This window comes from Juglans regia, chromosome 14, assembly GCF_001411555.2.
Source record: "Juglans regia cultivar Chandler chromosome 14, Walnut 2.0, whole genome shotgun sequence".
Classification (NCBI taxonomy): Eukaryota; Viridiplantae; Streptophyta; class Magnoliopsida; order Fagales; family Juglandaceae; genus Juglans; species Juglans regia.
The window spans coordinates 23,224,845-23,244,517 of record NC_049914.1 but is presented as its reverse complement, the minus strand read 5'-3'; the positions used below and the strand labels follow the sequence as shown (position 1 = coordinate 23,244,517).

Below are 19,673 nucleotides of genomic sequence, written 5' to 3'. Positions count from 1 at the left end.
AAAATATCTTACGATTGACCGACTTAAGGTTGATAGAGGCAACTGAGTCAATGACTATGTCAAACTGTTAAAATAACAAAACAAAGAGGAGTGTTACAATCACAAATAGATTACACCAAAGTAATACGACAAATTGATGTAGCTTCATGTGATCCCGTCAGATCTGCTTTACAATAAAAGTTACTTTACAATTTGACAAATCACATTAGTTTATAGAATTATTTTTATATAATCACTTTTTGGCTAAAGCATTTCTCTAAAATAGGTTAGCTGTAAGCAAGCTCATTTTGACAATGCACATATAACTTGAATGACAAATTCTCTGTACAGGTTTTGGCATAGATTCTGTATATTTGGACAAAGGTTGATTTCACTGGTAGTTTCTAATGCCTATGCATTTAGGCAAATAGTTTCAGCCAGTGCCCAAGCATCATCTTCTCTCTTTCTAATCAATTTCAGCGTGTACATAATCAACAAACACAAAGTTTTTCTGTAGTTCATGCGAAGCAAAGGCCAATCCAGCACAAAGAAGTGCAAGCCCAGCCAAGAAAATCCGTAATTGCATATCTGAAGGGATCCCAGCAGTTGCACAGCAAAGAACTGTTGCACCAATTAAAAACTTCTGCAATGCCTGGAATCTTGTGTAAGCTCCTTTGCAAGATGAACATTTAAGAGTGTGCTGCTCAAATCTATCCAACATCTGGGAAACACGATGGAAGCAGAAACTATAAAAACAGTAGCAGCATCAATTTATCCCACAGGACATGCTTGCCCCTATTAAGATGATCTCTAATTTAACGTTTATTTCAAACATGTTCTGCCTACATATGCATATTTGCCAGCGTGCATGTGTATCTACGAAAGTACTTCATGTACCTTAGAAACAAGTCTATTTTATTGTTCATAGCTTCTGAAAACAATGAAAAAGAAAAGGGAAAAGAAACGAGTGGCTCGGGATCTGACAGCAAAGTGTCTTCCCACATCTTGTTATAAATTCAAATATTGTATATTGGCCTCATCTTAGAAACTAAATAGCAGGTATATATTGTATTTGTTGATTTACTTTCTTCCTTGATTAGAGAGAGAGAGAGAGCTTATTTTTGTCCCTGGAAGGTGGGAGAGCTCTAAAAATGTGAGTGAAAATAAGTTTCCATACCTGACGTTTTGAAAAGACTGTTGATGGCAAAGGTTGTTGGTTGCTTATGCCAAACCACTCAGGTTGGCTGTTGCCATGTCGCCGCAGCCAATTTCGAAATGCTAAGACAAGGCGATCTGCTTGGGTAGGTGTGAATGTTATTTTTGTATACTCCTTATTAACATCAACAGAACCCTCCATTGTCTTTGAAAGAAAGACCTTCTCTTGACCCTGAAGGACAATCATGTCCCCATCATACACCTTATTTGAAGTCCAATGCTCATGCCATCTAGGAACCACCTAACATCAATGCATACATTTGAGGAACTCAAGTTATAACGATACAAGCACTCCTTAAAACGGAAAGAAAACTTAAATATTGAGGGTAAGGTTTGCATTACTCAGTTGCATAGTAAATGGAATCATAGTAAATTAAATGAATAACTAGAAAATAAGCACAACAAATGAGAATGAAGGAGAAGATAAGCTTCCTTCATGTGGATATATACAACTTGCTAAATCTAAATAAAAGCACATCTAGAATACAATTGCTTCTATGAACATAATGGCATCTATATTATATGCGTGAGTGAGTGAGAGCGATCAAAAAAATTATAGGTGTGGGTGACACACACGTGCGGAGTAAAATGGCTCATATGATCAACCTTACATGCTTAGCACGTGTGGAGTAAAGTGGCTTATATGATCAACCTTACATGCTTAGCACCAAAAGGTCCTCATTCAGTAAAGCTGATCGAATGGAACTAACAAAAAACCAGCAACCGCGTAAATAATGACTCTAATACACCTAACGGTATCTTGTAACCATGAATATTAGAAATTGTGGACAACCCTTTGGAAGATTACCAAAAAACAATCGCAACATTGTAACTTATACTCTTGGGAGGCAATTACAAAGCTAGAATTCTCAAGACAACCGCACCACATTTCACTTGCAGATTCTTGTAAAAACTAGAGATGAAGAAGTAAGAAAGTTCTTCTGTTAAGGGTGTTCCCCACATGATATCATCGTCAAGAACTGCACTATTTCTCAACCCTACTCAAAAGCCCATCCCTTGTTCCTTTCATTGTAGATTCCCTACATTCTAGTGCCCTTCCCATCTGTGGAGGACACAATGGACCAGATGATTTTAAAGCATGTATATATCAAAAACATTTTCCAAGCATGTAAATATCAAAAACATTTTCCACCCCAATACGGAGTCTCCACCCATTCAGTCATTCATGCCAAACTTTGACACAAAAATACAACCTCTTGACAAGGATCACTTCTTCCAAGAGTAAGCAAAGCACTGAAACTGCCTTAAACCAAACAAGGACCCTTGTGAACTTAATTTTAGCATCTTTGCCCAAATGACAAACTAGTGTGTCATCAATAGGTTAGAGATGACTGATGAGGAACAGTTTCCACTCAAATTAAATCAGATTCAGCAATAATTAATTCTTCCTACTCAATCTCTGTTCAGCAGCCGCAGGGCATTTGTCTCACATGTCTATGCTCGTGTGCAACCCATCTTCTTGTTTAAGCCTATTTAAGATACTAAAGGGAAGGATGATGCTAGAGACAAATTAACTTATTAATAATCTCAAAGGTGGGATGTGTTTCATAAAAAATTACGAATCACAGAGGTGGGCTAGGACTTTTTTCCATTTTCTTTTCTTTATAATACTCCAATTATCTTGATCCCAAATAAGTGCTAATGTAATCTGCACAGTTAATATGTGTGAACTCAAGATATGAGATTATATAATCTTTACAAGTTATGAAGGACCTTGACCTGCCAGCAACACCTTCATCTTATAATGAAAATTATTCATTCTCAGCATTTTAGACAATGTAAAAGATAAGTTTATCATCTTAAACCTCAAAATATGGGGGTCCCAGCTCTCAAATCACTTCCCAGATAATGTTGCCATATCTTGTCATTGAACGGTGTCTATTCCACAACCACATAATGAAATATACCAAGTTTGCTAAACATTTTAAGATGCAATTATAATAATTTACATAAGAAAATAGTAAGCTTTAGTAAGATCATAACTAAAAGAGAGAAATGATAGGATCACCCATCTTACTGCTGTCAAATTTTAAATTAAATATTAAAGTATGATTGAAGAATTCTTACCTGCCACCAGGCAGGCCCTGGCATTGTAAACTGGAAGAAGTTTCTAGCACTACAAACAATAGACCGGGTCTTCCCAGGTGCCATTGGCACATTGAAGGAACAAATCCATATTATCCATTTTTGATCACCAACTATTGGAAGCTTTGTATCTATTTCTATTCTGTTAAACATCAATACAAGTATGAGTAGGATCCAGATGTGTAAAATTAAAATAAAAATTCTCTAGCATCTAAGAATTGAAAAGGGAATTTCAGGAAACTGATTTCAAGAAGACAAGAAAGTACGTCATAGATTTTAAATTCACTAGATGTCGTAACAGCTTGGTTAACTAGATATACTTCTCATAGGGTTATGAATGACGGCTACACAATAGAGGAAAATTATCCTCTAGAGCATCTCATATTAATCTCAAGCAAAATTTGCCAATTAGCTTAGCTACTAAGCCTCTTAACGTCTTACGCAGGACCTGGGAACTCCTCAGCTATCTCCTATTGTATAGCCTTTAGGTCCCAGCGCTCTCTAACGAGCCAAAAGAAACGTATTAAAAATAAACTTTAGAGTGAAGCCTCAAGAGATAGCCTAGAGGTATTGACCTTAAGCAGTATTGAAGAATCCCTTGATGCTTAAGCCTCACATGATCTTCTTTACATATATTTTTGTTATACTTCAAACTTATACAATGAAATTAAGGAGCCACTCAAGACTCCTAAGCAATCACATACAAGAATAATTTTTTTATGCGAGGACCAAAACAGATACAAGAACCATATGCATGAGATTTGTTATGATCATGCAAACAACACTTATAATCTAAGCTAAATGTAAGAAGTACACATCTGTAACTACTTAAGTGGGAGTGATGAACTTACTTATTGATATAATAACATGGTGCAACAAACTCAGCACTGATCCTTGGGTTCCCATCATTCGCCCCTGCAAAGCCCCAATGACCACTAGACTCTAGCTTAAAAGGCAGAGGCTTGGCTCTATCTCTCCTTCCTGTAACCTGTAAAAATATATTTATCCTTTAAGCAACATGGAAAGTTATTAATTATAGTCAATGGCCTTTGGTTCAAATGTCACCTCCACCCACCCCAAGCATGGGGTGGTGGGTGATATCTACTGTTCGAGTTCCCTTGGGTACATGAGTATTCTACCAAACAAAAGAAGTTATCCATTATCTGTTATAAAAAGTGCAATTATTAACCATTATTTCTAATTAGCAAGTTCCCCTAAGATATTCCTGTCAGAAAAACATGGCCAACCAAAGACATGTTTGTATTTTTAAAAACTTCTGAACCAAAGATCAATAAGCACAGTTAGCTTTTTACTCAGACTGACAAGCATTAGAAGCATTGAGGCACCTTAGCATTAGATTTACCCAGGCACACCAACTGATTTCTGCTCTTACAGAACCAGAGTTTACATATGGTCAGGCTTTAAAAGGAATTAGAAGAAAATTGTTTCATCTAGATAACACTTGTTGTCTGCAGAGGCAAAACACGGAGTCTCATGCTTGAACCTCATTCTCCTATCTTAGTCTGGAACTCTTTGTTCAAATGAGCCTTCAATTCAACAATTCCTTCAATATTACAGAGAAACTCAGCCATGAGCACTGAACAAATTTAGCCAAGCTCTTACATTTGTTCCATGGTTGCAAATATTCAAATATTAAAAAGTGGTTTGGTTATCTAAAGCACAAATCCAGAATGAAAATCAGGTTTGATCATATTCTTAGTGAATTAAAAATGACTGTTAAAATGATGAAGTATCATGGCAGTGCACACAACACTGGCGAAAAGTTGCATAAATTCATAGACCAAACCAGTTCATCCCCTAATTCATAGAATAAAATTTCATTTTAAAATAAGTATACACCTTGTGATGAGCAAAATCAATGTGGGAAGGATCAGAGACATTCTCCATGAGGGTATCGTAGCCATAGAACAGATCACGCTGAATTGTCACCGACGAAAATTCAGCTTTATCAAAGTCATCAGGCAGCCTGCATAACATGGCATGTTTATTAAGATATGCATCATATTGCCATCAACTATATCTGGCAACTTTTAAGATATCATAACGAACCTATATCCTCAACTTCAATTATTAAATCAATACAAAAATATTTAAACACATTGTAGATCTGAACTGAATCGATCACCTAGGAGGCTTGGTGCCACGTGCTCTTTCCCAGCCATTCTCATCCGGCCAAACAAAGAGCAGGCCTTGAGATTGCATAGTAGGGAACCTTGTTGCGCACGCTCTCGAAGACTTAACAGCACGAGCTTCAGGACCTTCAGTTGAAGCCTGAGGGATCCTAACACAAGATCCGCACCCATCAAATGACCAACCGTGGTATGAACACTGCAAGTTTCCGCCTTCATCAATCCGCCCTTCCTAAGAATCAGTGAACTCCTCAGGATCATGAAGGCCCATCAAGAACCCAATTCCCCACTCGGTTGTGGAAAATGTACAAGAATTAAAGATATAGTTATATTGAATTTTATGTACTCCATCGTTTCGCTACCCAATAAAGCACGATTTCCTCTAGAAAGTTGAAACCAAAACGACAGGGAGGGAAAAAAAAACACAGCCCCATTTATATATAAAGGAATTTGCGAGACACTACACCAACACATGTCTTAAGTTTCCCTATCTTCTTAGTTATTCATTTCTAGTATTCATTCATTAATTGTTTTTTTTTTTTTTTTGGTCAACAAATCGAATATAGGGTGAGGTTTTATTTTTCAATTATTTCTTATCCTCAATTGTGTTAGCAACCAAACAGAGCCTAACTTCAATTCTCACAAAAAATTGGAGCGTAGAATAAGAGTGAAGGGACAAATTAAGTTACAGATAAGGGGGCGAGGCGATGGGGGCATTTGTCGTCGAAAGCAACCCATTCGTGGGCAGACCTGTCGAACCAGAGCACGAGATCTCGACCCAGAAGCTGAAACGGGGTAGGGAGATGAGGGTCCAAATCTTCAAGCAAAGAAACTGGGTACCAATGATCCCTCCAAGAGAACTTGGTACCAGACGAGCTTTCGTAACCGACGTCATCCTCAACACCATACTCTTCTTTCACGTATTTTCCTTCTTCTTCTTCTCGGTTTTCCTGAGACGCTGGTGTGGTTGGAGGAGCAGCTACACGTGGAAGAGAAAGATATCTACTTGCGGTGCCAGTACTCGGTGTTTTCCTCGAAGAGAGGCTCGGGATGTCGGGGGAGAGAAAGGGAAAGGAGGGTTTAAGGGATTTATTGTGTAGCGATAATGGTGATGATAGTCCAAGAAACGAAGAAAAAGCAGAGGCCGGGAGTAGCACTGCCATTATTTTTAGTGGGCAGTGTCTATAAGCCGAGTCCAAGCAAAGGCTGTGCCTTCTTTAACTCCAATGAGAGAGGGGAGGAGGGGGGGAGGGGTGTTGAGAAGTTTCTTTTTTTCTCTTTAGGGGTCAACAGCTTTGCGTGCAAGTCTGAAATGACTCTCTCCTCTCTCTGTTAGAGAGAGAGAGAGAGAGATGTGTCTGTATCTTCGGGGCTGCGTTCCAGAAGTGAAAGGAGTTTTAACGGTAAATAATTTGAGGAGGGAAATCAGTGGAGGGGACGATAGTTGTCCGAGTCTCATTGGCTAGTGGAAAGAAATTCTTTTAATTTTGTTTTGTTTTGTTATGGCGGAAACATGAGGTCCACAACTTTGTTTGGCAGGTACAGTCCCTCCACGTCCCACAACTGGTTGTTGCCAACCAGAAGTAAAAACAAAAAACTTAGATTAAAAAAAATAGAAATAGTAGGAACATAACTTAGGTCTCTTTTTTTTTTTTTAGCAAGGTTGCATTAAGATAAAATAACAGCATACAGAATAGTCTTAGAAACTAGAAATTAACAAAATACATCAGTGTTGGGAGGATCCTTCCCACTACGAAACTGTAGTAGTGATGAGGGAATTTGAATTAGGGGGATATTACTAAAGGCTTGCGTTGCCGCTGCCCACTACGCTAAATGATACGCGCATCGATTTTGTAATCGATGAATTTTCCTCGCTTTCAAACCTTGAATGACTCTAGGTGATGTTTGATGTCGTTGATTATTGGGCTCATGATCCATTCTTAATGTGTCGAGGTGTTTAAGATTTCTTGGATAGTGACTTTTGAGTCTCCTTCTAGAATTATTTTTTCAAGCTTCAATTTTTCCGCTTCTGTAATGGCCATTAAAGCTACAGATGCTTCTCCGACATTTGAGCTTACCTTGCTGATGAGGTCAGTTTTTGCAAATAATAACTCTTCGTTGTCTGCCCAACAAAGCGAGACAAGAATAGATCCTTCCTTTCTCGTGGCTACATCGAATGTAATGAGATGATATACATCTAGTTGTCTGTCTTCATATTCCTCAATCTAATTTTCTTGTCCTGCCCATGCTCTTGTGTGTTGTTTAACAGACTTAAAAACATATTGTACATACATGGAAATTGAGGGGGTTGCAAAAGCATGTTCAAGTTTATTCCTTATGAACCAAAGGTTATCCACTGCCATGGGAGCAAAAATCTAGAAATCATGTTGCTCTTCGTCGAATATTTTTAGAATGGAGGAAGGATTAATGATTATGCTAATCCAGTTGGAGATCGGTTGACTTGCAAAGTGGGAGGTGTCAATCGGCCACTTGGATTGCCTCCACATTACTCTAGAGAAAATGCAATTGAGGAAGAGATGAGGAAGATCTTCAGGTTTGGTTTTGCAAAGGGGGCATCGTATTTGATCTTCATCAAGAGGAATAACTTTACTGATCTTGGTTTTTGTGGGGAGGATATTGTGACTAATTTTCCAAAGAAGCATTTTTAGTCAATCTTGAATCTTCATCTTCCAGAGGATCCTCCAATTGATGGGCAGATTACTAGTTGAAGAAAATCCATCCTGATGAACCAAGGCTGCATAGGTTGATTTAATAGAGATTTTTCCCGAAGCATGATGGAGCCATTTGGTCTTGTCAGGTATGTACCGGAAGTTATGGTTTGCTAAGAGAATTTTTTGAATTTCTCTGGTGGTATTTTCTAAGAAAATGGTATTTAAGAGGAGGGTGTTCCAACGCCTTGGCTCTTCTAAGATGAGCTCCGAAACAGTCATGGAATAATCAACTATATCATTGGTGGGGGGAGGTTGAGGTATATTGGTTGGCAAAGTCGGAATCTAAGGATCAATCCAAACTCTTGTGGTGGCTCCATTATTGATTTGATAGCAAAAACTAGACCTTAGGAAGTCCCTTTGTTTTAAAAGGCTTTTCCAAAAATTGGAGTCCGATGACTTAGGGGATACCTCAAGGAAAGAATTTGATCTTAGGTATTTTTTTGAAAGAATTTCTTTCCAAAGACTGGTGGATCCATTTATGAAAGTCCATGCTAGTTTGGAGATGAGGGCCGAATTGAAAATGAAAATTTGTTTCAAACCAAGACCACCCATGGATTTGGGCAAACAAATCGAATTCCATGATTTTGGGGTAAATTTCTTTTTTTGGTTGTCTTCATATTCCCACTAGAACCTTCTTAGCAGTATATTAATTTTATTTTTTTTTGCCATTTCCTTAGGGAAGAGAAAGGTGGACATGGCATAAGAGGGTAGAGAGCTTACCACTGATCTAATGAGGACAGTTTTTTATGCTTGAGAAAGAATTTTTGTCTTCCAACCTTGAATTTTGGATTGGATTTTGCCAATGAGGTCTGATAGGAATTTATTCTTTTCAACACCATTTGTGAGGGGCATGCCCAAATATTTAGAATTTAGAGGTGAAGTTCTGAAATCAAAGAAGCTTTTAACAGTATTGATGGAATCAGGATTGGTGTTTGCACTGAAGTGAAGAGAGGATTTCCTATCGTTGATATTTTGACCAGACCAAGAATTATAAGTGGCAATACAATCTGCAAAGGCTTGGGCTGTTTGAGAATTTGTTGTGCCAAAAAAACAACAGATCATCAGCAAAGAGCAAATGGGAGATGGAGGGTCCATCTCTTGACAGTTTTATGCCTCTAAGACGGCCAAGATTTTCTTTATGGATGATGAGTCTGGAAAGCACTTCAGTGTCAAGAATGAAAAGGAATGGAGATAGGGGATCTCCCTATCTTAAACCTCTCGAGGGTTGAAAGAATCCATAAATGATTGAATAGGAGACAGTGGAAATACATTCTTTAATCCAATTGATCCATTTGTGATTGAAGCCAGAATGGTGTAGAACGTCCAGAAGGAATGGCCATTCCATAGAGTTAAAGGCTTTGGCCATATCAATTTTAATAGCCATAGTACACGTTCCGGTTCTTCTTTTTTTCATGAGGTGGAAAATCTCTTGAGCTAAAATCATAATTTCTTGAATGAGTCTATTTGGCAAGAAAGCAGTTTGATAAGGGGATATGATACTTGGCAAAACAGCTTGAAACTTATTGGCAAGGATTTTTGCTATAATTTTGTAGCAATCATTTGAAAGACTAATAGGTCTAAATTGATTGATATCATTTGGACTTTCCACCTTGGGAATTAAAACAATATTGGTATGATTTAGCTATTTTAAGAGTATTCCTTGAATGAAGAAGCTTTTCACAATAGCCAGAATATCAGATTTGATGATTTTCCAAAATTTTTTATAAAAGAGGCCCGTGAATCCATCAGGGCCTAGTGCCTTTGAGGAGGGAGGAGCTTTGACAACAAGGCTAATTTCCTCATTAGAAGGAATATGGCAAAGATAATCATTTTCAGTAGCAGTGACTTTTCTCGGAAAGAGATTATCCATATCCACAGGAGGTATAGGATTGCAAGAGGTGAAAGTGTTTTGAAAGTGCTCCAGAATGGTTGCAGACATAATGGATGGATCAGAGGACCAATGGTTATGACCCATTTTAAGGCATTCAATATTGTTACTTCTACGTCTGATCACAGTAGAAGCATTCTAGATTTTTTACGCCAGAGAGATTCTTCCCTAAGGAGTTCATGGATATTTGCTTGCAGGTCTGATTCCAAGGAGATGGGAGAGGGTATGTGATCTTGACCCTGGATGGTCGAGAGAATCTCAGAAAGATTTTTTATTTGAATTTGAATATGACCAAAGCTTTTGATGTTCCACTCTCGAAGGGTTTTTTTACTGTGCTTGAATTTTTTTGAGAGGATAAAGGAGGGGGTTCCTCTGAAATTATAACTCCATGCTTTTTTAATAATCCTGAAAATAAAGGGGTCTCTCAACCAAAACTCCTCAAATTTAAAAGATTTGGGATAAGATTGTCTATTGGATGAATCCAGTAAAATTGGAGCATGATCAGAGGAGTCACGTGTGAGGGTAGTGATGGATGCATGTGGGAACAGATCAAGCCAAGCTAAGTTGACAATCCTTCTATCTAATCTTTCTTTGATGAGATTGTAGCCATCCCTCTTGTTTGACCAGGTATATTTGGGTCCATTTGAATCGATATCAACCATCCCGAATCTATTCATGAAAAGAGGAAGCCCATTTAATTTAGAGGATTGAGCAAAGCATTTACCCCCTAATTTTTCAGATTGGGAAAAGATTGAGTTAAAATCCCTTATTGCAAGAGTAGGCCCAGAAAAGGACTCAGTAGTCTGATTAATACGGTCCCAAAAATGTTGTTTTTGACTAAACGAGGCAGGACAATAAACAAGATTCAGAAGCCATGGCATATAAGTAGGATCATAGTAGACCAGCACAGATATCATATTGCTAGAAATATTCACAAGTTCTGTACTGAAACCAGGACGATACATTAACAAAAGACCTCCTCATTTTTTGGTCGGTGGGGAGTGGACAAAAAAAGAAAAGCCAAGCATATTTACAATACTTTCATTTTCACAAGGAGATAATAAAGTTTCTGAAAGAAAAATAACTTCAGGATTATAGATCCTGATATTTGCACTGAGGGATCTAATTGCACGAGGTCGAGCAATACCTCGACAATTCCAAGCTAGTAGCCTCATGGATTTTTTTTGTGGCAATGAGGACCCTGCCACTCCAGTCATTGGATTAATGAGAAAAAGATTCATGGTTTGAGTTTGGACTATATTACCCGAAACTGTCAAGGCTTTCCTCTGATATGGAGCATAGTGGCTAGTGGAGCTGTTCCTTTTGCTCCTACGTAGTGTTCGGTTCATTTTTTCTTTTCGGGTTAGAGGATGTTCAGCAAAATGGTGCACCACAGCTTTGAACTCTGGAGGATTATTCATAGGGATCTGGGGCTCAGCTGCATAATGGAATCCTTCATGCTCCTTGTTGACTGTATCAGAATCAGCCACAGTGACAGTAGAAGATAGAAGGAATTTTTTATGCGGATATTGAAGAATTGGCTTTACTGGATTGATGGTTTTCCTCTTTCTAGATGACTCATTGGATGAAGCTGGGAAGATGTAAGGATTGTAAATGCCGAAGCCATGTTCCTCTGCTCTAGGGTTTAGGTAAAATTTTGATGGATGGGTTGTAGAGGAGAGGTTTGGGTATTAGGAAACGATGGGACTGGATAAATTCTGGCTGGGTTTGGACAGTTCAGTGATAAGTGGGCCTCTGTTGGCTTGGAATTGGGCTATGAATTGATTGAGTAAGGACGAGTTGGACTCGAATCTGATTGGTTTCGGGCTTGTATTCTCAAGAGGAGAAGTTGAAATAATTGGATTGACTACAGACGAGTGAAAGGAGATTTGCTTTAGGGGACAAGGGTTGACAATGTCTGCTGGAATGCAGGGTTGAGTTATGGGGGGCTGACATCTCCTGACGGGTGAGAAGGGATAAAGGGGACCAGATGATTGCCGTCATTCAATGAGGCTGACAAGTTGGCTTGCTGAAGACTTTGGAGGCTGCCACGTGGAGGTGAGAAGTGCACGGCTGGGTCCATTCCTTCGGGACGATGGAGTTGATTATTAGGAAATTGAACAGAGTCATCGTCTTGCTTGGATGCTAACTCAGTAGAACTGTCTGAAAAAAGTTTCTTTATACAAAACTCCTTTTTATCCCCACTTTCAGTGCTGATAATAACTACCTTGCCCTTGCCCAAGTACTAGACAAGAGTATTTTTCTTTGCCAGGGTCGAAAGCTCTTGTGTCTCTCCAGTAATACTAACTTTTCAAGGAAAGGAGTGGACTGTAGTTGGTCTTTAAACGAGTCTTCCACCCTTAGCAGACCAGTATTCATGCGGCGATTCTCTACAGTTTTCGCACGCATCCAGTGACCATAGCAAGGATCATCTGATGAGCTAGAAAAAATTGGGCAGGCTTGATGAAGATGCCCTAAACGACCACACCCATAGCAAAATTTAGAAAGTCTTTCATATTTAAAGCTAATTCTTGCTGGCTTCTGTTGATTTTGGATAAACTAAATCCTTCATGAAGAGGCATCTCAGTGTTGATTTCAACTCTAATATGCATGAATGGTTTAACAGTGTTCTCAGGAAGATAAGAATAATCAAGCTCTACCAGACGACCTAAGACTTTACCTATTTGTACCACATTTTTTACTGTCATCATTTCTAGAGGAAGTCCACATATATGAATCCAAAAGGCTGAAAAAGAGAGGTCAATCTCTTGTATGCTAAGTCTAGGGGACCATTCTTTGAGAACCATGTGATATCCCTTAAAATTTCATGGCCTTTGTTGAAAAATTCTATTCTTTTCCAGACTTGAAGAGAAAGTGAACAGAAAAGTGTTTATACCCAAGTCTTCAATATTCAAGCCCGAAGCAAAACTCCATACCGCACGAATGCTAGAATGGAATATGTGCTTATTAAGGACTTTTGAAGAGACTAGCTTACCTACAAGGGCATGGTTTGAAATCTTTGTTGCGGTGTCCGTTGCTGGGACCAGGATGATGTCCTCCCAAGTCAATGCTTTTGTTTGTTCAATGAGTTGTTCAATGCCTTGATTTTCGTTTGACATAATTGGGAGGCAGATATTGTGGACAAAGAAGGAAGGGTTGGTGGGTTTACTAACAGAGGAGTGAAAGGTAATGAAGGACTTATAGGAGAGATAGGTGAGGGTCATAAAGGAGAGGGTAACTAGAGGAGAGGAAACTCATCTTTCCAGAGAGCGGATCGGAGGTCTCTTCTGCACGCATGGTAAATCAACTTAGGTCTCGCTGGTTATGCAGATGTAATGAAATATTTTGTTAAAACTTAAATAAAATATTATTATAATATTATTTTTATTTTGATATTTGAAAAAATTAAATTGTTTATAATATTTTGTGTAAATTTTAGAAAGTTATAATAATTATAAGAAATGAAATGAGATAATTTGATTTTGTATAACTAATACACAATTATATAATACAATATTTACTAAAAAAAATTATTTATTATTATTTTCACTTTAATATCCTTAGATTAAAAAATTAATATTTTATTATGAAATTGTAAAATGATATTTTCCGTACGATTCTCTTAAAAATATGGTACAAAAAAGGAAAAGTTGTTGTTGCCAAAGGAAATTGGCTTTTTTTTTTTAACACAAGTAGTATATAATTTATGTACAATCACATAATAAAATGTTATTTTTTAAAAGATACATTAATACACTAAAAGTCAATTCTTTAACCATCAAGTAAAAAATACATTTAAATACATGAATATTCAAAATAAGGGACAAAACTAGATGGCATATTAGCATTTTCCTTCTTTTAATTATCATTATCTTACTTTCTATGCAATGCCCCACTAGAGTTTGGAGCTAGATTAGCTGGAAAATCCTAATTTTTAGCCCACAAAAGGATATCTTTTGGGCGGGTGCTCTTCCAAGGCCATCCTACGTTCGTTTTGACAATTGCAAAGTTGTGATCAAACCGATTCATTGTTATCACATATCTTATTGTTTTTCTTAAAATTCAAAGTCTACATATTCTCCAATCTAAATTGGTGGAGTAGGAGACTAATACCTTATGCAACCGCAACAATTGATCCAGAGTTGGTACAATCCCATCTCAAATAACCTCATGGTTACAGTAGAAACTTTGGGTAGACATTTTTTAGGATTTGCTAAACAAATCACCTTCATGGTTGGTCTTCTCTCAAACCATACTACAATGTTTTGGGCAAGAGAGTATGGGATCTATGCTACAACATTCTCATCTCAACTTATTTCATCTAATCATTACAATTTTTTCAAACTTTCAAACAAAATATAATATACAATTTAATTTTTTTTGAATCTCAAAACAAAAATAATATTAAAAAATAAAATTTTATTCAACTTTCAACTCTCATCTCATCTCAACTCAACTCAACTAATTATTCAAACCTCCCCTAATCACCATTTGCTATCCCTACATTTTCTTTTTATACTTCGTTAAGTGTTTAACATCTAGGTTTGCAATTATATGGGCCCCTAACCCCACCTAGTGTACTTTAGCTAATTATTAATTTATTATAATGAAATCATTTGCTTATCAAGAAAAGAAGAGCAAAGTAATTTTATTTTAGTATTCGAAGCAATTTCAAGTTTCTTATTTTTTTTTTATTGTGGCATATCAACATTCAACACTGTTATGTGCTAAAACCCTAATATGAAGGGGGTCCCTTGATAGTCGTTGTTTGTCTAAGGACAACGTTTTGGAAATCTTTAGTTCTTATACTATGGATAGTTAAGTAATTTACTTGTTATGTTTTATTAGGGTTTCTAACCGAGTCTCAGTCAGTAGGCCAGTTGCTATTATTATTAAGTGGGTCAGTTACTAGTGTAGTGGGTAGTGTCTTTTGCCTTTGTAAACATGCGTAAGTGGTTTGTTATTTATGTATCTATTTAATTCATGCAAGGTGATCCATGAAAGCTATGACTTTCGCAGCCCAAACATTTGTGAGAACTAGAGGCCTGTGGCACCTCGAATAGCCATATCAATTTACATTTTATTTTATCTAATTACAATATTCCTAACAATGGTCTAAAGCCGAGTTCCTGCGACATGGCAGAAGACACTAGTCAGGCCCAATTGTCGGAAGCAATGGCGACACTAAAGGGAGAAACTTTGCACCTACGAGAAGAACAAGAAAGGCAGAAGAGCATGTTAGAAGCAGTGTTGCAGCAGATCAATAATTTGACATCCAGCTATGAGAAGTTAGCAATTATAGCTCGGATTAGCAGTCGAGTGAAGGGTCCTCAAATTTGCACACTATGGTTAGCAATAATCCTTTGATTGATGGAAATGGGGGATATAGGCGAGATCATTTAGGTTGGATTTTCCTAAGTTTAATGGGTCAGAATCTATGGAGTGGGTTCTTAAGGCCCAACAACTCTTTTCCTACTACCATACACCTGATGACCAAAGGCTATAGATAGCCTTTTTCCACATGGAGGGCAAGGCCCTCTCTTGGGACTGCTGGCTTATGGATTCAAGCCCAGTTCACACTTAGGATGAGTTTGTAACAGCCCTAAAGGTAATATTTGGGCCCTCAACTTATGAGGATCCAATTGGAGCCTTTACAAAGTTAAGGCAAGCCAACATAGTGGAGGAGTATCAGTCTCAGTTTGAAGCATTATCAAATAAAATCAATAGAATAACAGAGGAGTTTCGCATTAGCACATTTTTAAGTGGATTGTGGAATGATGATCTCAGAATTATTGTTACTATGTTTAAACCTTCTACACTTAATGCAGTTTTTGGTTTAATAAGATTACAGGAGGAAGAGGTGTTGCGCCGTACCCAGCAATTCCTACCAAAAACCCAAACTCAAACCACCACTAGCCAAAACCCCACACTTAAACTACCTGTACCAACTCCCATATTGAGACTTCCAATACCACCAAACAGACAAGAATTGAGAACCACACTACCCAAAAAACCTACTCTACTCATTAGAAGAATCCCCCCACTCAAATGCAAGAAAGAAGGGAGAGAGGGCTATGTTATTATTGTGATGAGAAGTTCCACCCGGAACACAGGTGCAATAGACCCAAGATTTTTCTACTAGAATGAATGAGGATTGAAGAAGAAGAAGAATCTGAGGAAGTTGATGGAACCTTGGCTATAATACAAATAGAGGAGTCCACAGGAGAAGAAATGAGAGAATTATTGGGTATTTCACTACATGACATAGCAGGATCTCTAGCACCCAAAACCATGAGGCTACAATGTGAAACCAATCATCAAAAGGTATTGATTTTAATTGATACAGGTAGCCCTCATAGTTTTATTGATCCATATGTGGCAAAGAAGGTCAAACTGTCAATGGTAGATAGCCATTTGACAGTCAAAGTAGCAAATGGTGTCACCCTCCCTTGCCTTGGTTACTGTAAGGAAGTTCTTATTATTTTACAAGGGTTTCATTTTTTTAGCTATTCTCTATGTGTTAACACTTGGTGGATGTGAGGTGGTATTGGGTGTTGGTAGGCTAAAGAGCTTGGGCTCAATCTTGTGGAATTTCTCTGACTTAACCATGCAGTTTTTTCTTGGTGATGTTACTGTTAAGTTACAAGGAATACAACTACCCACTGAGAGTATCGAGGAAGGGGACCACACAAACCAGCTTAAAAAGGCTCGGTTAAGGGCGTATGGCTCCAAATTTTGAATGAGGCTAATTTGGATTCTCAAGTTGTTGTTTTGCCCGCTGTAAAGCAAGTGTTGGAGAAATTCCAGGGGGTTTTTGCTGAACCTAAAGAATTACCTCCTCCTAGAAGTTTTGATCACAAAATACAGCTGCATAAAGGGGCCAAACCTACTTGTGTATGGCCCTACAAGTATCCTAATTACCAAAAAGAGGAGATAGAAAAGTTGCTAAAATGTTACGCAGTGGGATTATAAGAAGCAGTCAAAGTCTTTACTCATCACCAGTGTTACTAGTAAGGAAGGCGGATGAGAACTAGCGCATGTGCGTGGATTACTGTGCTCTCAAGAAATACATTGTCAAAGATTAAGGGCATGTTTGGGGGGTGAGATGAGAATTTTGTGTTTTGTTTTAGTGTTTAAAATATTATGTTTTAGTATTATTATTGTGTTGGGATTTGAAAAAGTTAAATTGGGATTTGAAAAAGTTGAATTGTTTATTATATTTTGTATAGGGATTTGAAAAATTTGTAATGATGAGATGAGATGAGATGAGAATTTTGCGTCTCATCCCACTCTCCAAACCTGCCCTGTACCCGATCCCCAATATGAATGAATTAATTGATGAATTAGGTGGAGCAGTGATTTTTTCTAAACTTGATTTACAGTTGGGATACCACTAAATCAAGATGAACCCTGATGATATCCCTAAACTGCCTTTAGAACCCACGAGGGTCACTACAAGTTTTTGGTAATACCCTTTAGGCTTACCAACACTCCAACTTTCCAAGGATTGATTAATGAAATTTTCAGCCCATATCTAAGAAAGTTTGTGCTGGTTTTCTTTGATGACATCTTAGTTTACAACAAGTCTTTACAATAGCATTTACAACACCTCACCATTGTGATGGAAATTTTATAGTCCCAAAAAACTTTTGCAAAAGAATCAAAGTATATTTTTGGCAGCAAGGAGATTGAGTACTTGGGACATCTAATTTCTAAAGAAAGAAACAAGGCCAACTCTTAGAAAATCACACCAATGCAAAATTGGCCAGTTCAAAAGAGTCTCATGGCCTTAAGAGGTTGTTTTGGCCTCACGGGGTACTATAGAAAGTTTGTTCAGGGGTATGGAGCTATTGCAGCCCCCCTTACATCTCTCTTGAACAAAAACTCTTTTGCCTAGACTGAGAAGGCACAAGCAGCTTTTGACAAACTCAAAGAACCTATAATGCGCTCTTTTGTTCCAAGGTTACCTATCTTCTCTAAAATGTTTATTGTGGATTGTGATGCATCAAGGGAAGCTCTAGGAGCTGTTCTAATGCAGGAGGGGCAGCCAATTGCATACCTCAGTCAAGCACTCAGGGGTAAGAATCTGAACCTATCAACTTATAAAAAAGAATTGCTGGCATTAGTTATGGTTATAAGGAAGTGGAGACGCTATTTGTTGGGCCAAAATTTCAAAGTTCGTAATGACTAGCAAGCTTTGTAATACTTGTTAGAACAGAGATTGAGGACTCCAGCCCAGTAAAAATGGGTATCTAAGCTTTTAGGGTAAGGATTTTCAGTAGGATACAAATGTAGTTAAACCAACACTGTAGCTGATGCCCTATCTAGATTACACACATCTGACCACCCAAATTCAACCACTACTCTCAATCAACTTAGTCAAAGTTCGTAATGACTAGCAAGCTTTGTAATACTTGTTAGAACAGAGATTGAGGACTCTAGCCCAGTAAAAATGGGTATCTAAGCTTTTAGGGTAAGGATTTTCAGTGGGATACAAATGTAGGTAAACCAACACTGTAGCTGATGCCCTACCTAGATTACACACATCTGACCACCCAAATTCAACCACTACTCTCAATCAACTCAACACCTTCCAAAACCATCCCCATAACTCCACCACATACCAAACCAAACATGCAACTTCACGTAGCTAGTATAATGCAAGCACAGTGGATAGAAGAATTAAAGAAAGCTTACCCCCAAGACCGTTAACTGCAGCAGCTGCCACTACCATAAAGGGATCTTGGACCCAACTCTTTACCAAGTCTGAAATGAGTTGCTTTTATACAAAAGGAGGCTACATCTCAAATCCTTGGTACCCTTCCAGCAGCAGATCTTGTAGCAGTTCCATAGTAGTCCATTAAAGGTCACACAGGGGTGCATAAAACACATGCTAGAAGTAAAAAGGAATTTTTCTGGCCCGGATTAAGGGGTGATTTCCGAGCCATTGTACGTGACTATGATGTATGTCAAAGGCACAAGGTTGAAACCATCCATCCTGCAAGGTTGCTTCAACCTTTACCAATTCCTTCAAAATATTAGACAAATATAAGCATGGATTTTATTGAAGGGTTACCACCCTCGGGTGAAAAATCTGTGATAATGGTGGTGGTGGACAAACTGAGCAAGTATGCCCATTTCATGGCCATCACCCACCCATACACAGCTTTGACTGTGACTAGGATTTTTATGGAGAATGTTTTTAAATTACATGGCCTACCCTAAATCATAGTCAGTGATCAAGATCCAGTTTTAAGTCATTTCTAGAAAGAATTATTTAGAATTTGTAGCACAAAAATCTTACTCAGCTTGGTTTCATTCTCAAATGGATGGTCAGACAAAAGTAATAAAAAAGGTGCTTGAGTGTTACCTAAGGTGTTTTTCTAGTGACAGGCCGAGGGATTGGGGGCACTGGTTATTCTTACCAGAGTACGCATATAATACTTCTATACATTCCTCTACTTATATCTCACCGTATGAAGCAGTATATGGCCAACCATCCCCACAATTGTTGCCATACGAACTGGGAACCACCAAAGTACAAGCAATAGATGAGGAGCTCAGAGTCGTGACTTCATAGCCACTCTGATCCTAGAAAACTTG

The 19,673-nt window shown here is 38.0% G+C and overlaps 1 protein-coding gene across 1 annotated transcript; it reads right to left on the bottom strand.

Annotated features, from left to right (window-relative positions):
- Window positions 1-121: 121 nt before the first annotated feature.
- Window positions 122-6,831, bottom strand: LOC109000632 (pheophorbide a oxygenase, chloroplastic-like). The gene is made up of 7 exons (XM_018977587.2): window positions 6,140-6,831; window positions 5,447-5,682; window positions 5,161-5,287; window positions 4,152-4,288; window positions 3,283-3,442; window positions 1,157-1,435; window positions 122-700 (listed from the first exon to the last, which is right to left on the bottom strand). The coding sequence occupies exons 1-7, from the start codon at window positions 6,611-6,613 to the stop codon at window positions 446-448; spliced, it is 1,668 nt and encodes a 555-aa protein (XP_018833132.2). The 5' UTR covers window positions 6,614-6,831; the 3' UTR covers window positions 122-445.
- Window positions 6,832-19,673: the final 12,842 nt, after the last annotated feature.